The 18,116-nt window shown below is 46.0% G+C and overlaps 2 protein-coding genes across 4 annotated transcripts in view; both read right to left on the bottom strand.

Moving 5' to 3' along the window:
- The window catches only part of PRTG (protogenin), an 87,691-nt gene extending 84,015 nt beyond the window's left edge, over positions 1–3,676 (bottom strand). For both annotated transcript variants that reach the window (XM_053365839.1, XM_053365840.1), the window contains exons 1-2: positions 3,531–3,676; positions 1,981–2,283 (exon numbers count right to left, since the gene is read on the bottom strand). In XM_053365839.1, coding sequence (XP_053221814.1) covers positions 1,981–2,283; positions 3,531–3,588 — 361 coding nt within the window. In that variant the 5' untranslated portion in view covers positions 3,589–3,676. The remainder of the gene's footprint in view (positions 1–1,980; positions 2,284–3,530) is intronic.
- An 8,726-nt stretch (positions 3,677–12,402) lies between these two features.
- Positions 12,403–18,116, bottom strand: part of NEDD4 (NEDD4 E3 ubiquitin protein ligase) — a 46,935-nt gene continuing 41,221 nt past the window's right edge. For both annotated transcript variants that reach the window (XM_053365389.1, XM_053365388.1), the window contains 9 exons: positions 17,992–18,062; positions 17,733–17,828; positions 16,820–16,893; positions 16,560–16,620; positions 16,085–16,144; positions 15,883–15,990; positions 14,719–14,815; positions 12,763–12,835; positions 12,403–12,645 (listed from right to left, as the gene is read on the bottom strand). In XM_053365389.1, coding sequence (XP_053221364.1) covers positions 12,543–12,645; positions 12,763–12,835; positions 14,719–14,815; positions 15,883–15,990; positions 16,085–16,144; positions 16,560–16,620; positions 16,820–16,893; positions 17,733–17,828; positions 17,992–18,062 — 743 coding nt within the window. In that variant the 3' untranslated portion in view covers positions 12,403–12,542. The remainder of the gene's footprint in view (positions 12,646–12,762; positions 12,836–14,718; positions 14,816–15,882; positions 15,991–16,084; positions 16,145–16,559; positions 16,621–16,819; positions 16,894–17,732; positions 17,829–17,991; positions 18,063–18,116) is intronic.

Genomic DNA, 18,116 nt, shown 5'->3' with positions numbered 1-18,116 from the left:
ACAACCTGGGACCCTCCACAGACACACACATGTATGCTGCCTTAAATTCCGAGATGCAAGAAAAGCAGAATCTAAACATAGCAACTACAAGTAAAGTAATGGCTTTCACACCACCACATGCAGCATTGAGAAGCTGGCTCATTCCTTACACAGAAGTGGTTAAATATCTCACTCCTTCCGCCTTTCCCCACTTCTGTGGCAACATATGGAGTGGCCTTTTGTGATCTCCAGACACTATGTAAGTAATTAGTCTCTAAACCAACTCTCAGCATCAGGCACCAACATCTAAGTTCTCATTGGGACCCAACAGTGACTCCTGTGGGACAAAACACACTTTTAAGGTCTTGCAGCACCTTAAGATTAACAAATATATATATTGTGTCATAAACTTCCCTAGACTAGAGTCTACTTCATCAGGTGCGTGAAGCGTCATGAGAGGGCTATTTCTGCATCTCCAGCAAAGAATTCCAAACTGTATCCTCTGGACTGCCATTGACCCACAAGTTTCATTCAGGTGGGAATTGGAACATCCATCATATAAAATATTCATAATGATGTTTAATTGTATTTTATTGCTTCTTTTATTTCCCAAGTGTGTTTTACTGTTATCACAATCTGAATGAAGAGGGTTACAATTGCTACAACAGGCAGAAAAACCTGTGGCCTGCCAAAGATGCTCAGCAATTTTCAAATGGGCCAGAGTGGGGAAAACTTGAGCACCACTCATCTACAGATGAGCACAGCCACAGCAGTTGCTGAAACCTTCCAAAAGCTTGACCTCATACCCAAAGGTGCACCCCTCCCTTGTCTCCTGGGACAGAGGGATGCCAGCTATACACAGTACATCAGGTACAAATGTACTGATGGACAAACTCAGCCCTCCAGATGTTTTGAGACTACAATTCCCATCATCCCTGACCACTGGTCCTATTAGCTAGGGATGATGGGAGTTGTAGTCCCAAAACATCTGGAGGGCCGAGTTTGCCTATACCTGCAGTACATACTCATCTACAGATGAACACAGCAGCCACTCCCCCAAATTTAGATGTACAGAATGAAAATGCATCAGCCCATGCTAGAAGAGTATTCATTGTTTTTGCTGCTGCAGACCAACACAGGGCTGAGTACCCTTCTGTCCAGTTGAGGAACAGCAGTGGCACACTTATGGAGGACCAATAGCCGATCCTCCTTCACAGGAAGTGCTGCCCTATAGCTAGTCAGATCACTTTGCCATCTAGCTGTTGACACTAACTTGTCCACACTAACTTGCAGTGGGGCTCTACCAGGTTGAAGGCAGGAGACAGTTCTCAGCCCTGCCTGGAGAAGCCATTGAGGATTGAAGTTGCGGCTTTCAGTATGCAAGGCAGATGCTACAGCCCTTCAAAGCAAGATGGCAGCAGGTGTGGATTCCCAACTCTGATACCAGCAGATTAACAACAACAACAAAACAGAACTTCAATGTGCTTAAAGGCAAGCATCTCACAAATATTTAGGTCCCTGGGAGTCAGCCTTCCTTAACCTGTTGTAGTCCAACAGCAGCAGGAGAGCAACCGCCATGATTTCATGCAGCCACACTGACTGAGGCTGATGGGAGCTACAACCCCAAAGAGCTGGAGGGTGCCAAGCTAGGGAAGGGCTGTTGTAAGTTCATGTATTCACGATGTTTTGAAATATAGTTTGCAGCAATAGTTCACTCACTCAGAAATCTCCCTTTAGGAAGATGCCAGGTGTACTATTTGGAGTAGCCCAGGCAAAGTCAACCTCTATGTAGCAGAGGATAAAAGAGGCTTCACAAACACATGCATTTACAAACTGAACCATGAAGCCATTTAAAATTCCCATAAGGTTTAAAATTGTACTGGAAGAATGATAGCAATGCATTTTATCGAGCACGCACGGGCTAATGTTGTCACTCTGTTCCTGGACAGGTTTACAAAGGAAGGAAATGATCAAGAGCAAAGAACAACTGTGATGACTTACTGGCTAAGGTGAGGTGGGCCTTATGGCTGAGGATAGCACCGTATTTGTTGAGAGCCAAGCACTGGTAGTGTCCTTCGTCCAGCGTCTCCCCACGTTTGCTCTCCACTTCGCTGATGTACAAAGAGCCATTAGACAAAGTGTAGATCCGTTCATTTTCAGTCACCTTCACCCCATTTTTGAGCCACGTGATGGTGATGGGGACTTCTCCTCGTGCCTGGCAGTCCAGAACCACAGCCTCCTTCCTAGCAACAGTTACGTCCTGCGGCTCTTTCGCAAAAAACAGTTCACTAAAGCACCATATTCCTGAGAGAAGGAGAAAGAGGGGAAAGGAAAGAGAAAGAAAGTAGTTTCTTTTCTGTGTAGGGTCAAACACATGCTAACTGCTGTGTACCTGCTTTAAAGTGCTGGAGGCCTGAAATATTTTAATAACACTCCACACATGAAAACATTATATATCAATATACAGTGTTTGCTGGGTGCATTGCTAAAGGTTACATTTTTAAAACTGTACTTGTTTAAAAGCTGAAAGAGAGCTTTTTCTCCTTGTTGATTGGAAGTGGGGGGGGGGTGTTTTTATTTTTGGTCAAATTTATTAACAGATTAATTGAACAAACACTGCAGCTCAACCGAACAGATGGCGACCAGATCAAAGGAGAGGGAAAGGAGCTAACACGTGGATAACTTTATTTAAAGGTCCTTTGGGAAGAAAGTTCTGTCTCCCCGCCCCGGAAAAATTTAGAGGCCCAGCACTATCGATGCCCGCTGGGGTTTCACGCTCCCACCCTGGTTGGCCAAGGGGAGCAAACGGGCATGCTGCCTCCAGGAGGACCAGTCGGGGGGCACACACCGCCTCGCCCGCCGAGCACCCCGAAAAGCTCCCTGCCTGGCCGGCTTGGCTGGGGCTGCGGGGAAGAAGCGCTGCCCGGAGAGCCGCGGAGGGAAGCAGGACCCGGAGGGGCGGGAGGCGTCCCGTGCGGCTCCCCTTCCTTTCGCCGGGGAAATGGCCCCTCGCCTCCCTTTCCGAGCTGGGGGGCCGGGCTCCTATGATGTCCCTGTGTGGAAACGGCCCCTCCCGCAAGGGAATAGGCGCTGCTGCGAGCGCGGTCTTCGAGCCTGGTCGCCGGGCCCCTTCCGGGCCACAAGCCGGTCGCTAATTTTACAAGCTCGTCAAAAAAAGAGATCCCGCGCGGGGCGCCTCGTAAAAGGCTCTTTTTACAAGAGCTCGTTAGCCCGGCCAGCGCTGGACTGGCGGGGGGGGGGAGGAGGGAGCCCTGAGCGGCCGGGACGCCGCGAGGCCAGCGAGCGAGATCCCCCCCAAAAGGGGGAAGCGCCGCTCCGGGGAAGAGCTCCGAGGGACGGAGACGCGCAGAGGATGCCGCGGATCCGGAGGTGGGAAGGGGAAGCGCCGAGCCGGAGGAGAGGAGGGGCCGCGCTGGCCGCCGCCTCCGCCTCTTCTGGGCCGGCTGCCAGGAGGAGGACCGGCCGAGCCAGCCAGCGAGCGAGCGGCCGGCCGGCCAGCCAGTTAGTCCGGGGGATGCGCGGCGGCTCACCTGGGAGGGCGAGGAGGCCGAGGAAGGCGGCGAGGAGCGGGTTCCGTCGGGGCGCCATTTAGCCTCTCTGGGGCATCGCCCTCCTCCGGCCAGCAGCGCGTCCGTCCGTCCAGAGGGCCGAATGGCTTCTCTCTGCCTGGCCGGCCAGCGCGCCCGGGGGACTCTTTCTTCTAGCCCCCTCCCCGCTTGGGGCAGCGCAGGGACACAGTGTGGAAGGAGGCACCAAAGGGAGGAGGGGGCCGCGCCGGGGTCCGGCAGGACAGGCGGGGAGAGAGGAGGAGGCGGGGGCGCGGGGGGCTCCCCGGCCCTACTTTCGGGGCCTCTCCATTGGCCTCTGGCTGGAGCCGGCCCCCGCCCCCGCCCCGCGCAGGCACCTGAGGTCAGCCTCGCCCAGCGCCCGCCGGAGAGGAGGAGGAGGGGGCGCTGGAGCCGGCGCGGGGAGGAGGCTGCTGGCGGGCTCTCCCGGGGGATCCCCTGGCTGCCTGGGCCCCGGCGCTGTGTGGGAAGGACGGCGGCCTGGATGCGCGCCCTCCCCGCCCCGGGGTTCTGTGCCGCGCCGCCCGGCCCGACGGGGCTGCCGAGAAGAGCCTCCAGCGCCAGGAGCAGCTGGGCGGAGGTGCTTCCCGCCTCGCATCCCGCGCAATAAGGGCACAAGATCCCCCCCCCCCCGGAGCGCAGGGAGCGGACCTTTCTCTCCCGAGGCCGCGACCCCCCGACGACTCGCTCGCTGCGCTGCTCCTGCCTGAAGTAGACCGTCAAAAGCGGGGGGCTTCTGAGGGACCCCAAGGGGAGCTTCGTTTGGGCTGCCGGGGTCCCCGAGCAAATAAAGGGCAAAAGATGCCCCTCCAAGCACGGTTAACCCGTTGTTGCCTTCCTATTTGTCCCTGTACATTTAAAATAATGGCTTGGGGCAATATGTATTTGAAGAGCCTGCCAAACTCCGCTTTCTTTTCTAGTTATCTATTTATGGCTGTCCTCCTAGCTCTGATTTTGATGAATTGCTGCTATAACTGGAGACCTTGCTGAAGCTATGCGAGGTATAACACGCAGCACTTAGGGCTGATAAAGATCTCTCCGCATCAGTGCTGTGTGTGGCCAGCATAAAACTCCCATTGGCATTCTTTCGCAGGGAATACTCTACTCTTTCATTTCCTCTTGTTTAATTCCATAAGAAGAACTGGGCTGCTGGATCAAACCAAAAGTCTGCCACCGGTCCTGCATCCTGTTCTCCCAGTAGCCCAATGGGAATAAACTTGAAAGCAGGGCATGTGCTCCCCACATGTCGCTGCCATGAGATGAAGTCTAGGGCCACATTACTGCAAGAAGTTCTCCAGTTGTCCTAAGGAAGCTCCCACTGACCACCTCTTGCCTCTGGCAGGGACCCAGAGCTGGCATTAACCTTACACACAGATCTGGAAACACTTAGGGAAGAGGACAGGAGTTTTCAGGGACTGAGGATGACCCATACCCCGTCGCCCACCACAGATATAACTTGGGGTTCAGACCTTAAACTTTACTATGAATCAGCAGCATTCTGCTGGCTGAAAGACTGGCTGCTTCTTGAGAACACGGACATTTTGGACTTAGAAGGTTTTGACAATGTTTTTGGGTGGCATGCATATTTGTGGCACAACAAGGTTAAAGCGCATAAAGCATTTAAAAACCATATTGTCAGGAAAGCATTGTTTAATGTCTGGAGAAGATACAAAGACTTACTGGAAAATAAAACCCCAAGGTGGTTGTCACCAATGGAAGCGAAGGCTCAGAAAAAGCTCAATATGGAGGCCAAATGGCCGAAATATTGGGAAATTTTGGAACAAGAAGGAGATAAACTGAAACTGCAGAGTTTTGAGAAATTAAAAGATAAAGTGCGAGACTGGCTTAATTATTATCAAATAAGAGAGGCCTATAATTTGGACAAAAAAATTGGCTTCCAGGTGGAAAAATCAAAATTGGAAACAGAATTGTTAGATCCCAAAACTAAGATACTTTCAAGAATGTATAACTTGCTGTTGAAATGGAATACGCAGGATGAAACGGTTAAATCTGCTATGATTAAATGGGCACAAGATATTGGTCATAACATTATGTTTGCTGACTGGGAACAGTTGTGGACCACCGGTATGAAATTTACGGCATGTAATGCCTTGAGAATATTATGAAAATGATATACAGGTGGTACATGACACCAGTCAAGCTTGCAAAAATATATCATCTGCCCGATAACAAATGCTGGAAATGTAAAGAAAATGAAGGTACATTCTTTCACCTTTGGTGGACGTGCCCAAAGATTAAGGCTTTCTGGGAGATGATCTATAATGAAATGAAAAAGGTATTTAAATATACCTTCCTGAAGAAACCAGAGGCCTTTCTCCTGGGCATAGTTGGCCAATTGGTGCCAAAGAAGGATAGAACTTTCTTTATGTATGCAACAACAGCAGCAAGAATACTTATTGCAAAGTATTGGAAGACACAAGATTTACCCACCCTGGAAGAGTGGCAGATGAAGGTGATGGACTATATGGAATTAGCGGAAATGACTGGCAGAATCCGAGACCTGGGAGAAGCGTTGGTGGAAGAAGACTGGAAGAAATTTAAAGACTATCTTCAGAAACACTGTAAAATTAATGAATGTTAAAAATGATGTTGGATTGGAAATAAGTGGCATTAGTAACAAAGTTATGAGAATATGCAAAAATGAATTGATAAAGGATGAAAATATAGAGGTACAATATGTTAAGACATAGAGTTAAGACAAATGAAAGAGGGTAAGGATTTGCTGACTTGATTACTTTAATTGGGAATACAAAAAGGGGAGGTGTGAGGAGGTCAAGGAAACAAGCTAACGAACATAAAGTTATAAAAAATGGATTTGTTTTTAATTCTTTTTTTATTTATCTGTCTTTTTTGTACTTTGTATTTCTATTCTTATTTTTTCTTTTTTATGATGCTTTTGATTTTATTTTTATCTTTTTACCTTTTTCTTTTACTATGTTTTTCTTTGTATTTTCTAAACCTCTGTTTTTGTAAAATCTCAATAAATATTCTTTAAAAAACAAACAAAACAGAAGTATGCACAGGGCTGTTGCTAGATGCCTAGCTAGAATGCCACCTGCCTTTTGGCCTTTGTATAGGCTGAACCTGCCACCCAAGGGTGACCCTGAGACTTGTTCTTTATTGCAGCATTTTGGCCACATTGCTGAATTTCCTAACAAACTCGCACTTTAAAAGTGGAAAGCTTGACCAGAGACCTACTAAGGCCCAGAGATAGATGCAAATGTGTTTCATGTCCTTGTCTACTCTTACGTGGATTTTTAGGAATTAGCTGTTTGATCCCCCCCCCCCTTTTATCTTCGATTTCATCAGAAGGATAGATGGCTGAGGCCTTCTGCCTCTGCTCCATTTTATCTCCCACAGACGTGCAGGAACTCTGACCAGAGGCGGCTCTACCAGGCCTGTCCCCTTATCTTAACCTCCCCCCTCCTCCAAAAGGCCCTTCCTACCTACCAGCTGCTGTCACAGCACAAGAGCGATGACCTCTCAGGAGTGTGAAGATAAACAGATCGGAAGCCTCCAAGGCATCTCCCAAGCCCTCTCCCTGCCTCTCTCTCACACACTGGACCACAGGTCTAGCTTCCATAACAATATTTCTCCTCACCAGGAGTCTTGTATTTCAGAGAGGTCCTGAACCACACACAAAAGCTCCTCTGAAGCAGCTTTTTTGCAAAATGAAAAAACAGTCCATGAAAGTTTGTCCATTTGCTCATCTTGCTAACAAAACTGTTCATTTCCAGCTAATGCTAGAAACTCTTGGAATTTTTGCTTAGCTCAGATTGGATGCACAAGGGGAGTGGAGGGAGGAATTCGTTTCCCTGGACCCAACAGGCTTTGTAGTAGGATTTTTTCTGCCTGGCACCAAACTGGAGTCAGAAACAAGCCCCTTCTGTTTTCCTTCTGCATGTCTCCAGGAACGTTAGCAAACTTCCAGTAATGCAAAAGTACAAGTGACACCTTTTGCTGGTTGTGTGTTGAGTGGCATGGTCCTTGCTTCTATGGGAGATACAGTACTGCACCAAAGCAGGTGCCACAACGACAGAGGCAGCACTTTGTGAGGATTTTGCACAGAACACATTCATCTGCAACACTTCCACAAGTAGAAGCAGGCTGGCATAGAAGACAACGGACAGTGGCTTTAATCTTTAAGTGGGTTGTACAGTGGTACCTCGGGTTAAGTACTTAATTCGTTCCGGAGGTCCATTCTTAACCTGAAACTGTTCTTAACCTGAACCACCACTTTAGCTAATGGGGCCTCCTGCTGCCGCTGCGCCGCTGCTGCACGATTTCTGTTCTCATCCTGAAGCAAAGTTCTTAACCCAAGGTACTATTTCTGGGTTAGCGGAGTCTGTAACCTGAAGCGTATGTAACCCGAGGTACCACTGTATTATGAATCAGAAACTGGTTAAAGAGAATAAGGATGAACCAAGACAGTTCTTGCTATGGAGAGATGGAACCAGTGGGAACCCTGAAGATCTGCAACAGGATTAGTGCTTTTTAATTCCAAGCAGGACTTAGTTGAAAACAATTATAGGTAACGAAGTCTGAGGGTGGCACCAAATTATTTAGAGTGGAAAAAAGAAAAGGAATCAGGAGGAGCTCCAAAAACTCCTCTCCACGCTAGATAAGCTGGCAGAAAAATAGCAGTGTACACAAGTATAAAATATCACAATGGGGTCCGAGCTGGCAGTGGCTGAGCAGAGAGGAGAGGCAGCAGAGGGATTGCAGAAAAGCGAAGAACATAAGATGAGCTTGTTGGATCAGGCCAACGGCCCACATATTCCAGCATCCTGTTCTCCCAGTGGCCACTCAGATGCTTGAGGGATTTGAGCACAGCAGCACACTACCCTTCTGTGGTTTCCAACAACGGGTATAAGCAAATCCAGTGGTACAAGTGCTTGCTCCAAATATAACCCAGAGCCACTATAACCACTTTTTGAGACATTTCCCCACCATTTGGACATTTCACTAAAAACACCAACTACTTTTAAATGCACAGCTGCCTCCATCGTTGCCTTCTAGGAAAACTCAGTGCAGCCTTCAGCAGCCTAGCAACTTCCAGATGTTTTGGACTACAACTCCCATCATGCTGCTCAGAGCTGGTGGAAGCTGTAGTCCAAAACTTCTGGAGGGAACCACATTTTGGAGTTATTTAAGATGGTATTCATAAGATTCGGTGGCTACCCCTTGTGGAATTGAAGAGGTTTCTGCTTACTCCAGTGGGAACAGTTGTCAAGTTGAGTGAATTAATCACATATTCAGGATGAATGTTGGATCCTATTTTTTGTGTTCATGAAGCTTTTCTCCGCCCTTTCGTTACTGGGTCCAATTCCCTTCAGACCCCATTAATATCCCTACCAGGAGATAAGGTGATTTGGGGCACCTCAGGTGGCAAATTTCAGAGTACTGTATTTGAGTCCTAAACTTGTGTATTCTTGCTCAGGCCCTAAATTCATCTGCAATGTGATAGCTGGCTTGTTATGCCCTCTGGTGGAGCTTGAGGAGTAATCAAAATTGCCTCAATCTCCCAAGAGAGAGAGATTCCACATCATTAGTGCTGTTACTCATTGCCTGCAAAGGTGCAGGGAAAATCTTTGCCACTGAATATTTGAGGAGAGACAGAAAGCTGTCTATACCAGTTAAGACAGACTAGCAAAAATGGCTTGGGATATCTTGTGGATAGCAAGAGCGCTTTTAACCTCACTAACCTTGATGGGGGAAAAGTGAGACCTCCTGGAATAGATGATCAGCAGCTGAATCAAAGGGGGAAAGGGACTGATGTATGTCACTCAGAGCAGAGTTGCACTGCAGAGAAACATTTCACTTCTTCTATTGAAGAAATACAAAGGCATCAGACCACAATCTTGGATAACTTATACATTGGCTGACCCCACCCTCACCCACTGGGGTTTTTGATCTGTGATCAGCCTCTGAACCGCATGTTTAGCACTTCCATCTAACTCAGGCTTCCTCAATCTCGGCCCTCCAGATGATTTTTGGCCTACAACTCCCATAATCCCTAGCTAGTGGGACCAGTGGTCAGGGATGATGGGAACTGTAGTCTCAAAACATCTGGAGGGCCAAGGTTCAGGAACTCCCCATTTGAAAGAAGTCATCTGGACTATGTGGAAGTGGAATATAACCCATTTTACAAACCTCACCCATCATTCAGGGGCTGTCGAAGGCTCAGAGGGAAGCTGGACATCTTGTGACTGCCTGGCAGGCTGCAACTCACAGAACTTGCTTGATCCAAGAAATAAGCTTGGTTTTCATAATCATCCAACTACATAATAAGGCAAATCAACTGATGTCTGGTTTGACACAGCTGCATGTTTGGGAGTAGCTTTTATCTATGCATTAAATAAAAAACTGCATTTTGTCACAGGTCAATGGTTCTCAAATGGTGTGGCAGGAGAGGAAGGCAAATGTGGCAGGAAGGTTCAAGAGCAATCAGAGAAACATTTAAACATTTCAGTGTAGCTTAGTAGAGTATAAAAATAAAAGAAAAAATTGGATATGCAACCATTGGTTATTCTTCTGGTGCTCCATGACATATGTCTGTCTCAAATTAGAGATTACCTGCCAAAAGCAAGCTCACGCCTCTCACTGAGTCTGCATACATACTTAAGGTATATATGTTTATAATTATATTTTGGGAATGATTTGTGTTCCTATGTAGCTACATTGTTTTATACTTTCTGGATGTCCCATGATCATATTGCAAAGCATGTTATAAATCAAGCACTGCTATGAGTTGTTTCTTTTGGTTTTCTTATCAATAAAAAATTCAGTGCGGCATGAGCAAATTTCTATTCTGGAAGTGTAGCCCAGAGAAAAATGTTTGAGAACCACTGTCATAGGTTTTCACACACAGTCCCCTCTCCAAATAGTTCAGAGTTTTTATTTATTTATTGCATTAATATGCCACCTTCCCTCTCCAAGGAGGCGCTCAAGGTGGGGTACCTGGTTCTCCACCTCCTCATTTGATCCACACAACAATGAACAGTGAAAGGTAAGAGGATAGATAGCAAGAGCTTTGGGAGCAGATGTTTCCTGGAGCCAGGAGGCAAAGGAGGAGAAACTGATGGGAATGGCTGCTTCAGAGAACTAATTATAGACCATTTCAGTAGTACCGAATTGACTTGAATGAAAACCAGCCAGCTTATCAGAATAGATTTTATTTACCATTTCAGGTTCTTCAGGCTGTTCATTTGTTAGACTAAAGTACTCTGTTACATTCAAATTTATACAGACAGATTATTCCAAATTTTACACACACAACCCCCCCAAAAAAAGTATGTAGATTGAATAACCATTTTTATTTACTTGTAATACTCTTGAATGCATTAGACCCCGTCCAAAAAGGATTTGAAAGACCCCTTAAGGCCCATTTGTTAGGGCGAGTTGCAGGTCTTTGACAATGTGCATGTGAGATGGCCACTGGCCACAGGGGGGGACCTGCCTTTCCTCCACGTCTTTGGTGCAGTTCACCAAGTGCTGCGGCAGCCCAGTGACCTTTCCAACACCTCAGGCATGAGCCCCTTCCAACTGGGTCAGGATTGTGGGACTTGGGGAACTGCTCCAGGTACGTGCATAACAAAAGGGTTCAAGAGTCAACCAAAACCAAAGACCGTTTTGTAAACTTCCACTTCTCAAAACATGATTTTAAACCAGCATTGACCAAAATACCAGCCCTGACGCTCATACTAAAATATCCTTATTTCTTATTGAACAAATGTACAAAATGTTTCATGCTGAATTGCACATTATATACTATAACTTTGGTTATACTGTATTTTTATTTGGTTTCTAGGCTAAATGTTGACAAAATATAAAAATGCAGTTGGAATAAGGATGGAAGAGGAGTCCTGTAACATCTAAACTAATTTCAGGGCCAAATTCTGCCCTGGGTGCTTATTCTGAGAAGCGTCACTCACGTTCCACAGATCAGATGGCTGAATTTGGCCCGCAAAACCCTGTAAACATGTCTGCATATTTATTTATTTATTGTGGTGCAATACTGCAAGAATGAATATGAAAAGGCATTTTGCTATGACTTAACACTGTAGTATTCAAAAACAAAAAAAGTCTGTCTTGAGTTCAAAAAAGCAAAGCTGAAAATATTATTTGTTAGACAATTTATCAAAATATGATTTACCAAAAATACACTAGCATATAAATCCAAACAGGTTTTAAAATAATCTCATTTAAGTCCATGCTACTTTTTAATCTCAAAAGTTAAAAAGTTTAGAAATAGAATTGGGAATACTAAAAAAGGAAACAACTGGGCATAACCGACTGGGAAGAAGTTTCCTCCTGTGCAATGCCCAGGGAAGCAGCTGCTGCCAGTCTCCGTGCACAGCTTCTCGCTGCTCAGAGCAAGCACAGCTGGACAGGGCAGCTGCCATCCAGCACCCAGGCACAAGCCCTGCAGCAATGTGCACAAGCGCAGCCAGAGCCAGTTTACTGCGCACAGGTGGAAAGATTTTAAGGTTACCCAAAGATATAGTTAAGGTGCTTTGGAAAGTCTGAAGAAGTGATTCGCAACCCAAGAGAAGAATCCGTGGGCTGTCCGGCCACCTCTGGAGAGAGAATGCACACATGGACCGACAAATGGACGGAAGACAGACAGACACACTCGGCTTTTCACAGCTTATGCTTTCAGTAGTTAAGATTGCCAAGGCGGCAAATTCTTGTAAGAGGTAATGCAAGGCTCATTCATGCCAGCCTCACCAGTGTTCATGCGCACCCGCTAATCCAACAGGCAAGAGTTTGAAATGCAAAATACAATTAGCTGTAACTGAAATTAACACTTAAAAAAAAACAAGAGGATACCATAAAGATTCAGTTGCCATTCAAATGCAGCAACAGAGTCCCTGGAATATTTGTTTTGCTTGTAAACTCTCAAATTGCAGCACAGAAAAGAAGTACAGCATTGTCACCCTCCTCTCCTGGGGCTCAGTCAACGCCATCAAACCCCTGAGCATTTTCAATTGCAAAGTGAAGCTTGTCCCACAAGTCTTCAAAAGATTCATATGGAGGCAAATCCAAGCGGTTAAAACTGGGGTGGGGTGGGGTGGAGATGGATAGAAGAGACACAAGAAAAACAGCTATATTATATGCCAGGATGGACAGAGGAAAAATCTCAACAGAATACTTCATACTCAGGAATATTTACCAAGTATGAGCTCTCGGCAGTTTGTCAGGGCTGCCCCAGTACTCAATGGTGAACAACTGTGGTCCATTTGAACCTGCAAGGAACATACACAGCAAGCCTAATGATTTTAGATCCTCACCTGGTCACAGTGTAAGCCTTGGCTACAGGCAGCTCTCATTTATGAAGTAGAGCATGCAAACTATGGGAAAAAGAAACTAATCCAGCTACAGCAGGGTAGGGACCAAGACTGACTTGTGAAGGTGGTCCAGTGGAGAAGACCTTACCTCTGCCCTGTGGCAAACCCATCCTCATCTGCAACACAAGGTCAAAAGTCTACCTTGCGGGAGCGTGGTAATGGGTTCCTGACATAATGAACGTGATGAGGCTGCTTGAACGCAAAAGAAGCAGCTCAATGTCAATGCTGATTCCAAAGTGCCTCTAGACTTGGTGACCCTCCCAAACGGGTTCATGGCACCTTGTGCAGCCATTAACAGAAGTTGTGAATCATGAGATTTAAGAAGTTATTTTCCAAGAATATGCAGACTAAGTTGGTCCCACAACTCAGCTCTGAGGGAGCAGGACGGAGGGCTCCTGTTAAGTTTTTTTGCTCCTATTTGGGTAATTGCAGCGCAAACAAATCAATACATCTTCCCATTAGTTATTAAATTAATTCTAGTTATTGGGGATAAACAAAAGCTGGTGATTTCGTCAGCTGCATCTCCCCAACCCCACACTGAAGTGGTGTGTGTGTGTGTGTGTGTGTGTGTGTGTGTGTGTGTAGGGGAGGGTGGACAGGAAGGGCACATGCAAGGGATCACATGTGCTATTATCAGCTTTACAAAAATGGGGCAGCAATGGGGCCCGCATTTCCCATCTGGCCTGGGCCTATTGCCAGCTTTGCATGGCCCTTGTTCTCCCTTGAACTTGGGAGGACATCCTGCACGGTCCATTGGGTGGAGGATAAGTAATCCTTTGCTGGATGTCCTCCCAAGTCGAATGGAGAAAAAGGGCCATGCAAAGCTGGCCAGATGGGAAACATACGCCCTGTTTCTGCATTTACTTATCTATATTTCTGTATTAATCTTTTTGACTCTTCTTTAAAAGATTAACATCCTGTGCTAAAGGACCCCTCCCCCCTTGATTCTCCTTGCAATATCAATAACCTTTACCAAAGATTTGCCCCCTTTGCCTCTACCAGGAGGACTTGGAGGACGCCCATGCCAGCTGGCTCACCTGCTCTGGCCTGAGGGAAACTGGCAGGTAGAAAGTGCAGGAACCCACACCCCACAAATCCCTCTACAAGTTGCCCCTGCATTTATCTTCCTTACACATGATACTGGGACAGGCACACCATCTCTTTTTAGGGTGTTAAGGTAAAAGGACCTCTGACCATTAGGTCCAGTCGTGGCCGACTCTGGGGTTGCGGCGCTCATCTTGCTTTATTGGCCGAGGGAGCCGGCGTACAGCTTCCGGGTCATGTGGCCAGCATGACTAAGTGGTTTCTGGCTAACCAGAGCAGCGCATGGAAGCGACGTTTACCTTCCTGCCGGAGCGGTACCTATTTATCTACTTGCACTTTGACGTGCTTTAGAACTGCTAGGTTGGCAGGAGCAGGGACCGAGCAACGGGAGCTCACCCAGTCACGGGGATTCGAACCGCCGACCTTCTGATCAGCAAGTCCTAGGCTCTGTGGTTTAACCCACAGCACCACCTGCATCCCTTGTTTTTAGGGTGTTATTTTACCCCAATGAGATTTTGAAGGCAATAACTTAAAAGCCCACCTTAGGCCATAAATTCACATAGAGGCCACCGCCACCTCAGCTTCACACACAGACACACCCATCTGTGATACAGGGATAATATTGACCATTTGTAATATGAGGTTGTGAAGGATGACTCAGTGTGTGAAGAATTTGCTCTAGAATGCCCGTGGAAATGCCTTACTATTGTAACTGTTACTTCCCTGCAAGTGCATACCGTATAGTTCAGCAAATCCATTCATAGGTACGCGGGACGTGCCTGTCACAAACTGAAGGAGTCGGATTCTTTTTTCAGAGTCCATCAGCAGCACAGCCTAGGAAGAGTTACAAAGACTTACTGAAATGCTAACCTTATGACCAACCATCACACGTGTTCGTTGTTGTTCAATCTGGTCAATGTGGCTTGTTTATTAAGTGTCTGCTCAGAGAAAATTAGCCTGGTTTCATTCCAGGTGGAGTTTTTTTTGTTTTTTGCTTCCACTGCACAGAAGAAGCATTTGTTGTTAACTTAGGAGGTTGCCAGGATCAGTGATGGGTGGTTAAACAGTGCCACTGTTTTAAGTTGAGTTCCATCCACCTTTAGTACAACCATGGCAGAAGAGAGCATGCTGAGCACCCTATGTACTCTTCGCTACTTGTAGCAGGACATAAACGCTCTCATGCAATTCTGGCCTAACATTTGCTTAAAACATTCCTGATAGAAGAATTACCGTATTTTTTGCACCATAACACTCACTTTTTTCCTCCTAGAAAGTAAGGGGAAATGTCTGTGGGTGTTATGGAGGGAATGCCTACGGGTGGCGGGGGGGATCTGCTGCAGTCGTGAGCAGAGGATCCATGGTTCCCCTTCCTTCCCTCATCCGTGGCTCGCTTTGAAACAGCAAAGCGGGAGAAGAGCCGCTGAGTGGGGAGGAGAGAGGGACAAAGAGCCTGCTTGCTTTAAAGGAGCAAAGCGGGAGAGGAGAGGAGCTGCTTACACGAGTGTAAGCGGCTCCTGTCCGGTTGGCTCCTTTAAAGCAAGCAGGCTCTCTGTCCCTCTCTCCTCCCCACTCAGCTTGCTAAATAGCATTATTAGCAGCATCCTTCTCCACACACCCCACGCGTGCTCCTTGTCCCTTGAGTGCTTTTCCTTCCCTCCCCACTTAAAACGTGGTTACAAAGCACGGATCCACATGGATCCTCAGGATTTTTGCATTGGGCTACTCCAAACTCACTGTCAGATCACATGTCTGTGGCCACAGCATGAACCACAAAAATCATACATCCACTGTTTCGTTTAGAAATTTTTTTTTCTTGTTTTCTTCCTCTAAAAACTACGTGCGTGTTATGGTCTGGTGCGTGTTATAGAGCGAAAAATACAGTAAATCACTATTTTGGTTACCTTCCAAAACCATTGAATAACTATGTGATTTGCACTGTAGCCGTTTTTGTACTTTGTGTGTTCCCTCCAGTCATTCACATCTACATCTCCCAGGCCACACATCAGTAACTGGAGAGAGAGAGAGAAAACATTATCTCAGAAACTATCAACACACAAACTCCCCAAAGGAAACAGGTTTTGAAAGAAGCAGAAGAAAGCTTACCTCCAACTCATTTTCATCGAAGATTGTGATGAGATCTTGTGGTATTAGTTCGAAAAAACCCTAGGATACAGAAGAGGCATCAGGCAAGCTGGACAACTGGAATGGCGATGTGTTTGTAGCCATAACCCCACCATTATGGAACCCCCCTCAAAGAAGCTTTGCTGCACCTCGGTCCCATTCCATTTTGGAAGACATTTAGGACAGATTCCTATTTTATCCTGGAGTTTATGGCTGGAGTTTACGGCTGGAGTTAAGAGGGGGGAGAGAGAATCTAAGTTTTCCGCATTCTCTTTTGGGGTTTCATGCTGTGCTCACACAGCTTTATGGCTTTAAAAATAATAATGCAAGCCACTCTAGGTATAGAGCAAGGTAAAAATTCAATTGCACACAGGTAAAAAATTAATGGACTGAAATCAATATTGAAACAGACTATTGACAAAATTAGAACAGAAAGAGTATCTGCAAATGACGGTACCTCTTTGAAGGCAGCCATTTGTTTCCTGATCCTGTTCACAAATCTCCACTGTATTACAAGACTGTAAAATGGAAGGAAGTATTGAATTTTAAACACCAACATGACAGCTACATTTAAAAGGTTTTTACAGATTCTTCATAGCATTAGCTTTAAGATAGAGAAGATTGGAAATTGAACAAAGAGTTTATGGAGAACAGTTGCCACTGGAAAATGCACACACAAGGGGTGGTGTGGTGTCAGTTCTGCAGTCTGTTACTTACTAAATATACTCTTGCTTGTTCTTGTTTGTGACCACCACATCTGACCCTCCAGGTTTCAATTCATGTTGATGAGTCTAAAGACAAGAGGACCAAAGCAAACTGAGCACTACATAAAGCGTAAGGCAAAATCTCCTCCTCCTCCCTCCATAAACACAGACCTCCTCTTTGCTGATCACCTGAAGTGAGTGATGAGATACAGCAAGGCTTGCTATTACCAGCTGCAGGGCTTGCTGGCAGAGCTTCAGGATTTCTCCATTTATTTGTGAGGTTTCTTACAGGCCCTTCACCACAGGGTCCCAGGGCGAGTTACAATGAAACAATGATACAATTCAAAATCAAATCAGTGTATTTACACCAGAAGCACAGGCAGGTGGTTGACTGCTCTTCCATGAGCTGCTTATCCACATCTTAAGACCACAATAATTGAAACTGGTCCAGCACAGATAGGGCTCTGGGCACCTCCATGGGAGACTTGCTCTAACCATGGCGTCTAATTCTGTCTGTATCTGAGTGTTTTATCCCTAAAGTGTCTCACAAAATTGTCCCAGCAGATTTCTGAGGGTGCCAGAGCAACACTCTCCTGGTCAGATGACAAAAGACCATTTGCTACTCTGAAAAACTAGACCTGGTGCCTACATCTGTTTCAAGAGATTAATTTTTTTGTGGTCACAGGCTTGTGGCAGTGTTTTGCTTATTGCCCTGCATGTATGCTTCACTGCAATTTAAACTTATTTTGTAGATGACCACAAATATTGAGACGACCAGGTAAAAACTCTAATTCAACTCACTTATCAACTTACTGTTTCATTATCAAAAAAGCATAAATCAATATTAGACAAGGTAAGACTGAAGCAACCATAAGGCATCCTGTTCCTTTTGAGCGTTCTAATTTAAGCCCTGCATGGCTACAAACCTGCCCAAAAAGTTCTTCATCAACTGTGAATCGGAGGTCCAGCTCCTTGGGATCGTTTTCAAGAATCCACCTCAGAGAACTGTAGTATTCACTGTCCTAGAGTGAACATGACAGGGATGAGTGATTAAGACCAGCAACATTAACTGTCCTTTGGGTAGAAGGTGCTAACAAATGTAAATAATGGGTAAGAATGTGCACCAATTTAATTCACCATAAAAATGTGAGGCAACAACAGCAGCTTGGGGTGAACATTACATACCACAGATTCCATATCATGAAGAATTATTGGCTTTTGAAGCATCATTTTGTAAAAAGGGCGAATAAAGAAACCTGCAAGAGACAAAGAGGAAGAGCTTGGTCATAAAGAAATGTTATGGAGCACAG

This window comes from Podarcis raffonei, chromosome 14 (genome assembly GCF_027172205.1).
Source record: "Podarcis raffonei isolate rPodRaf1 chromosome 14, rPodRaf1.pri, whole genome shotgun sequence".
NCBI lineage: Eukaryota > Metazoa > Chordata > Lepidosauria > Squamata > Lacertidae > Podarcis > Podarcis raffonei.
The sequence above is the reverse complement of the archived record's forward strand: the minus strand, read 5'-3'. Positions and strand labels throughout refer to the sequence as shown.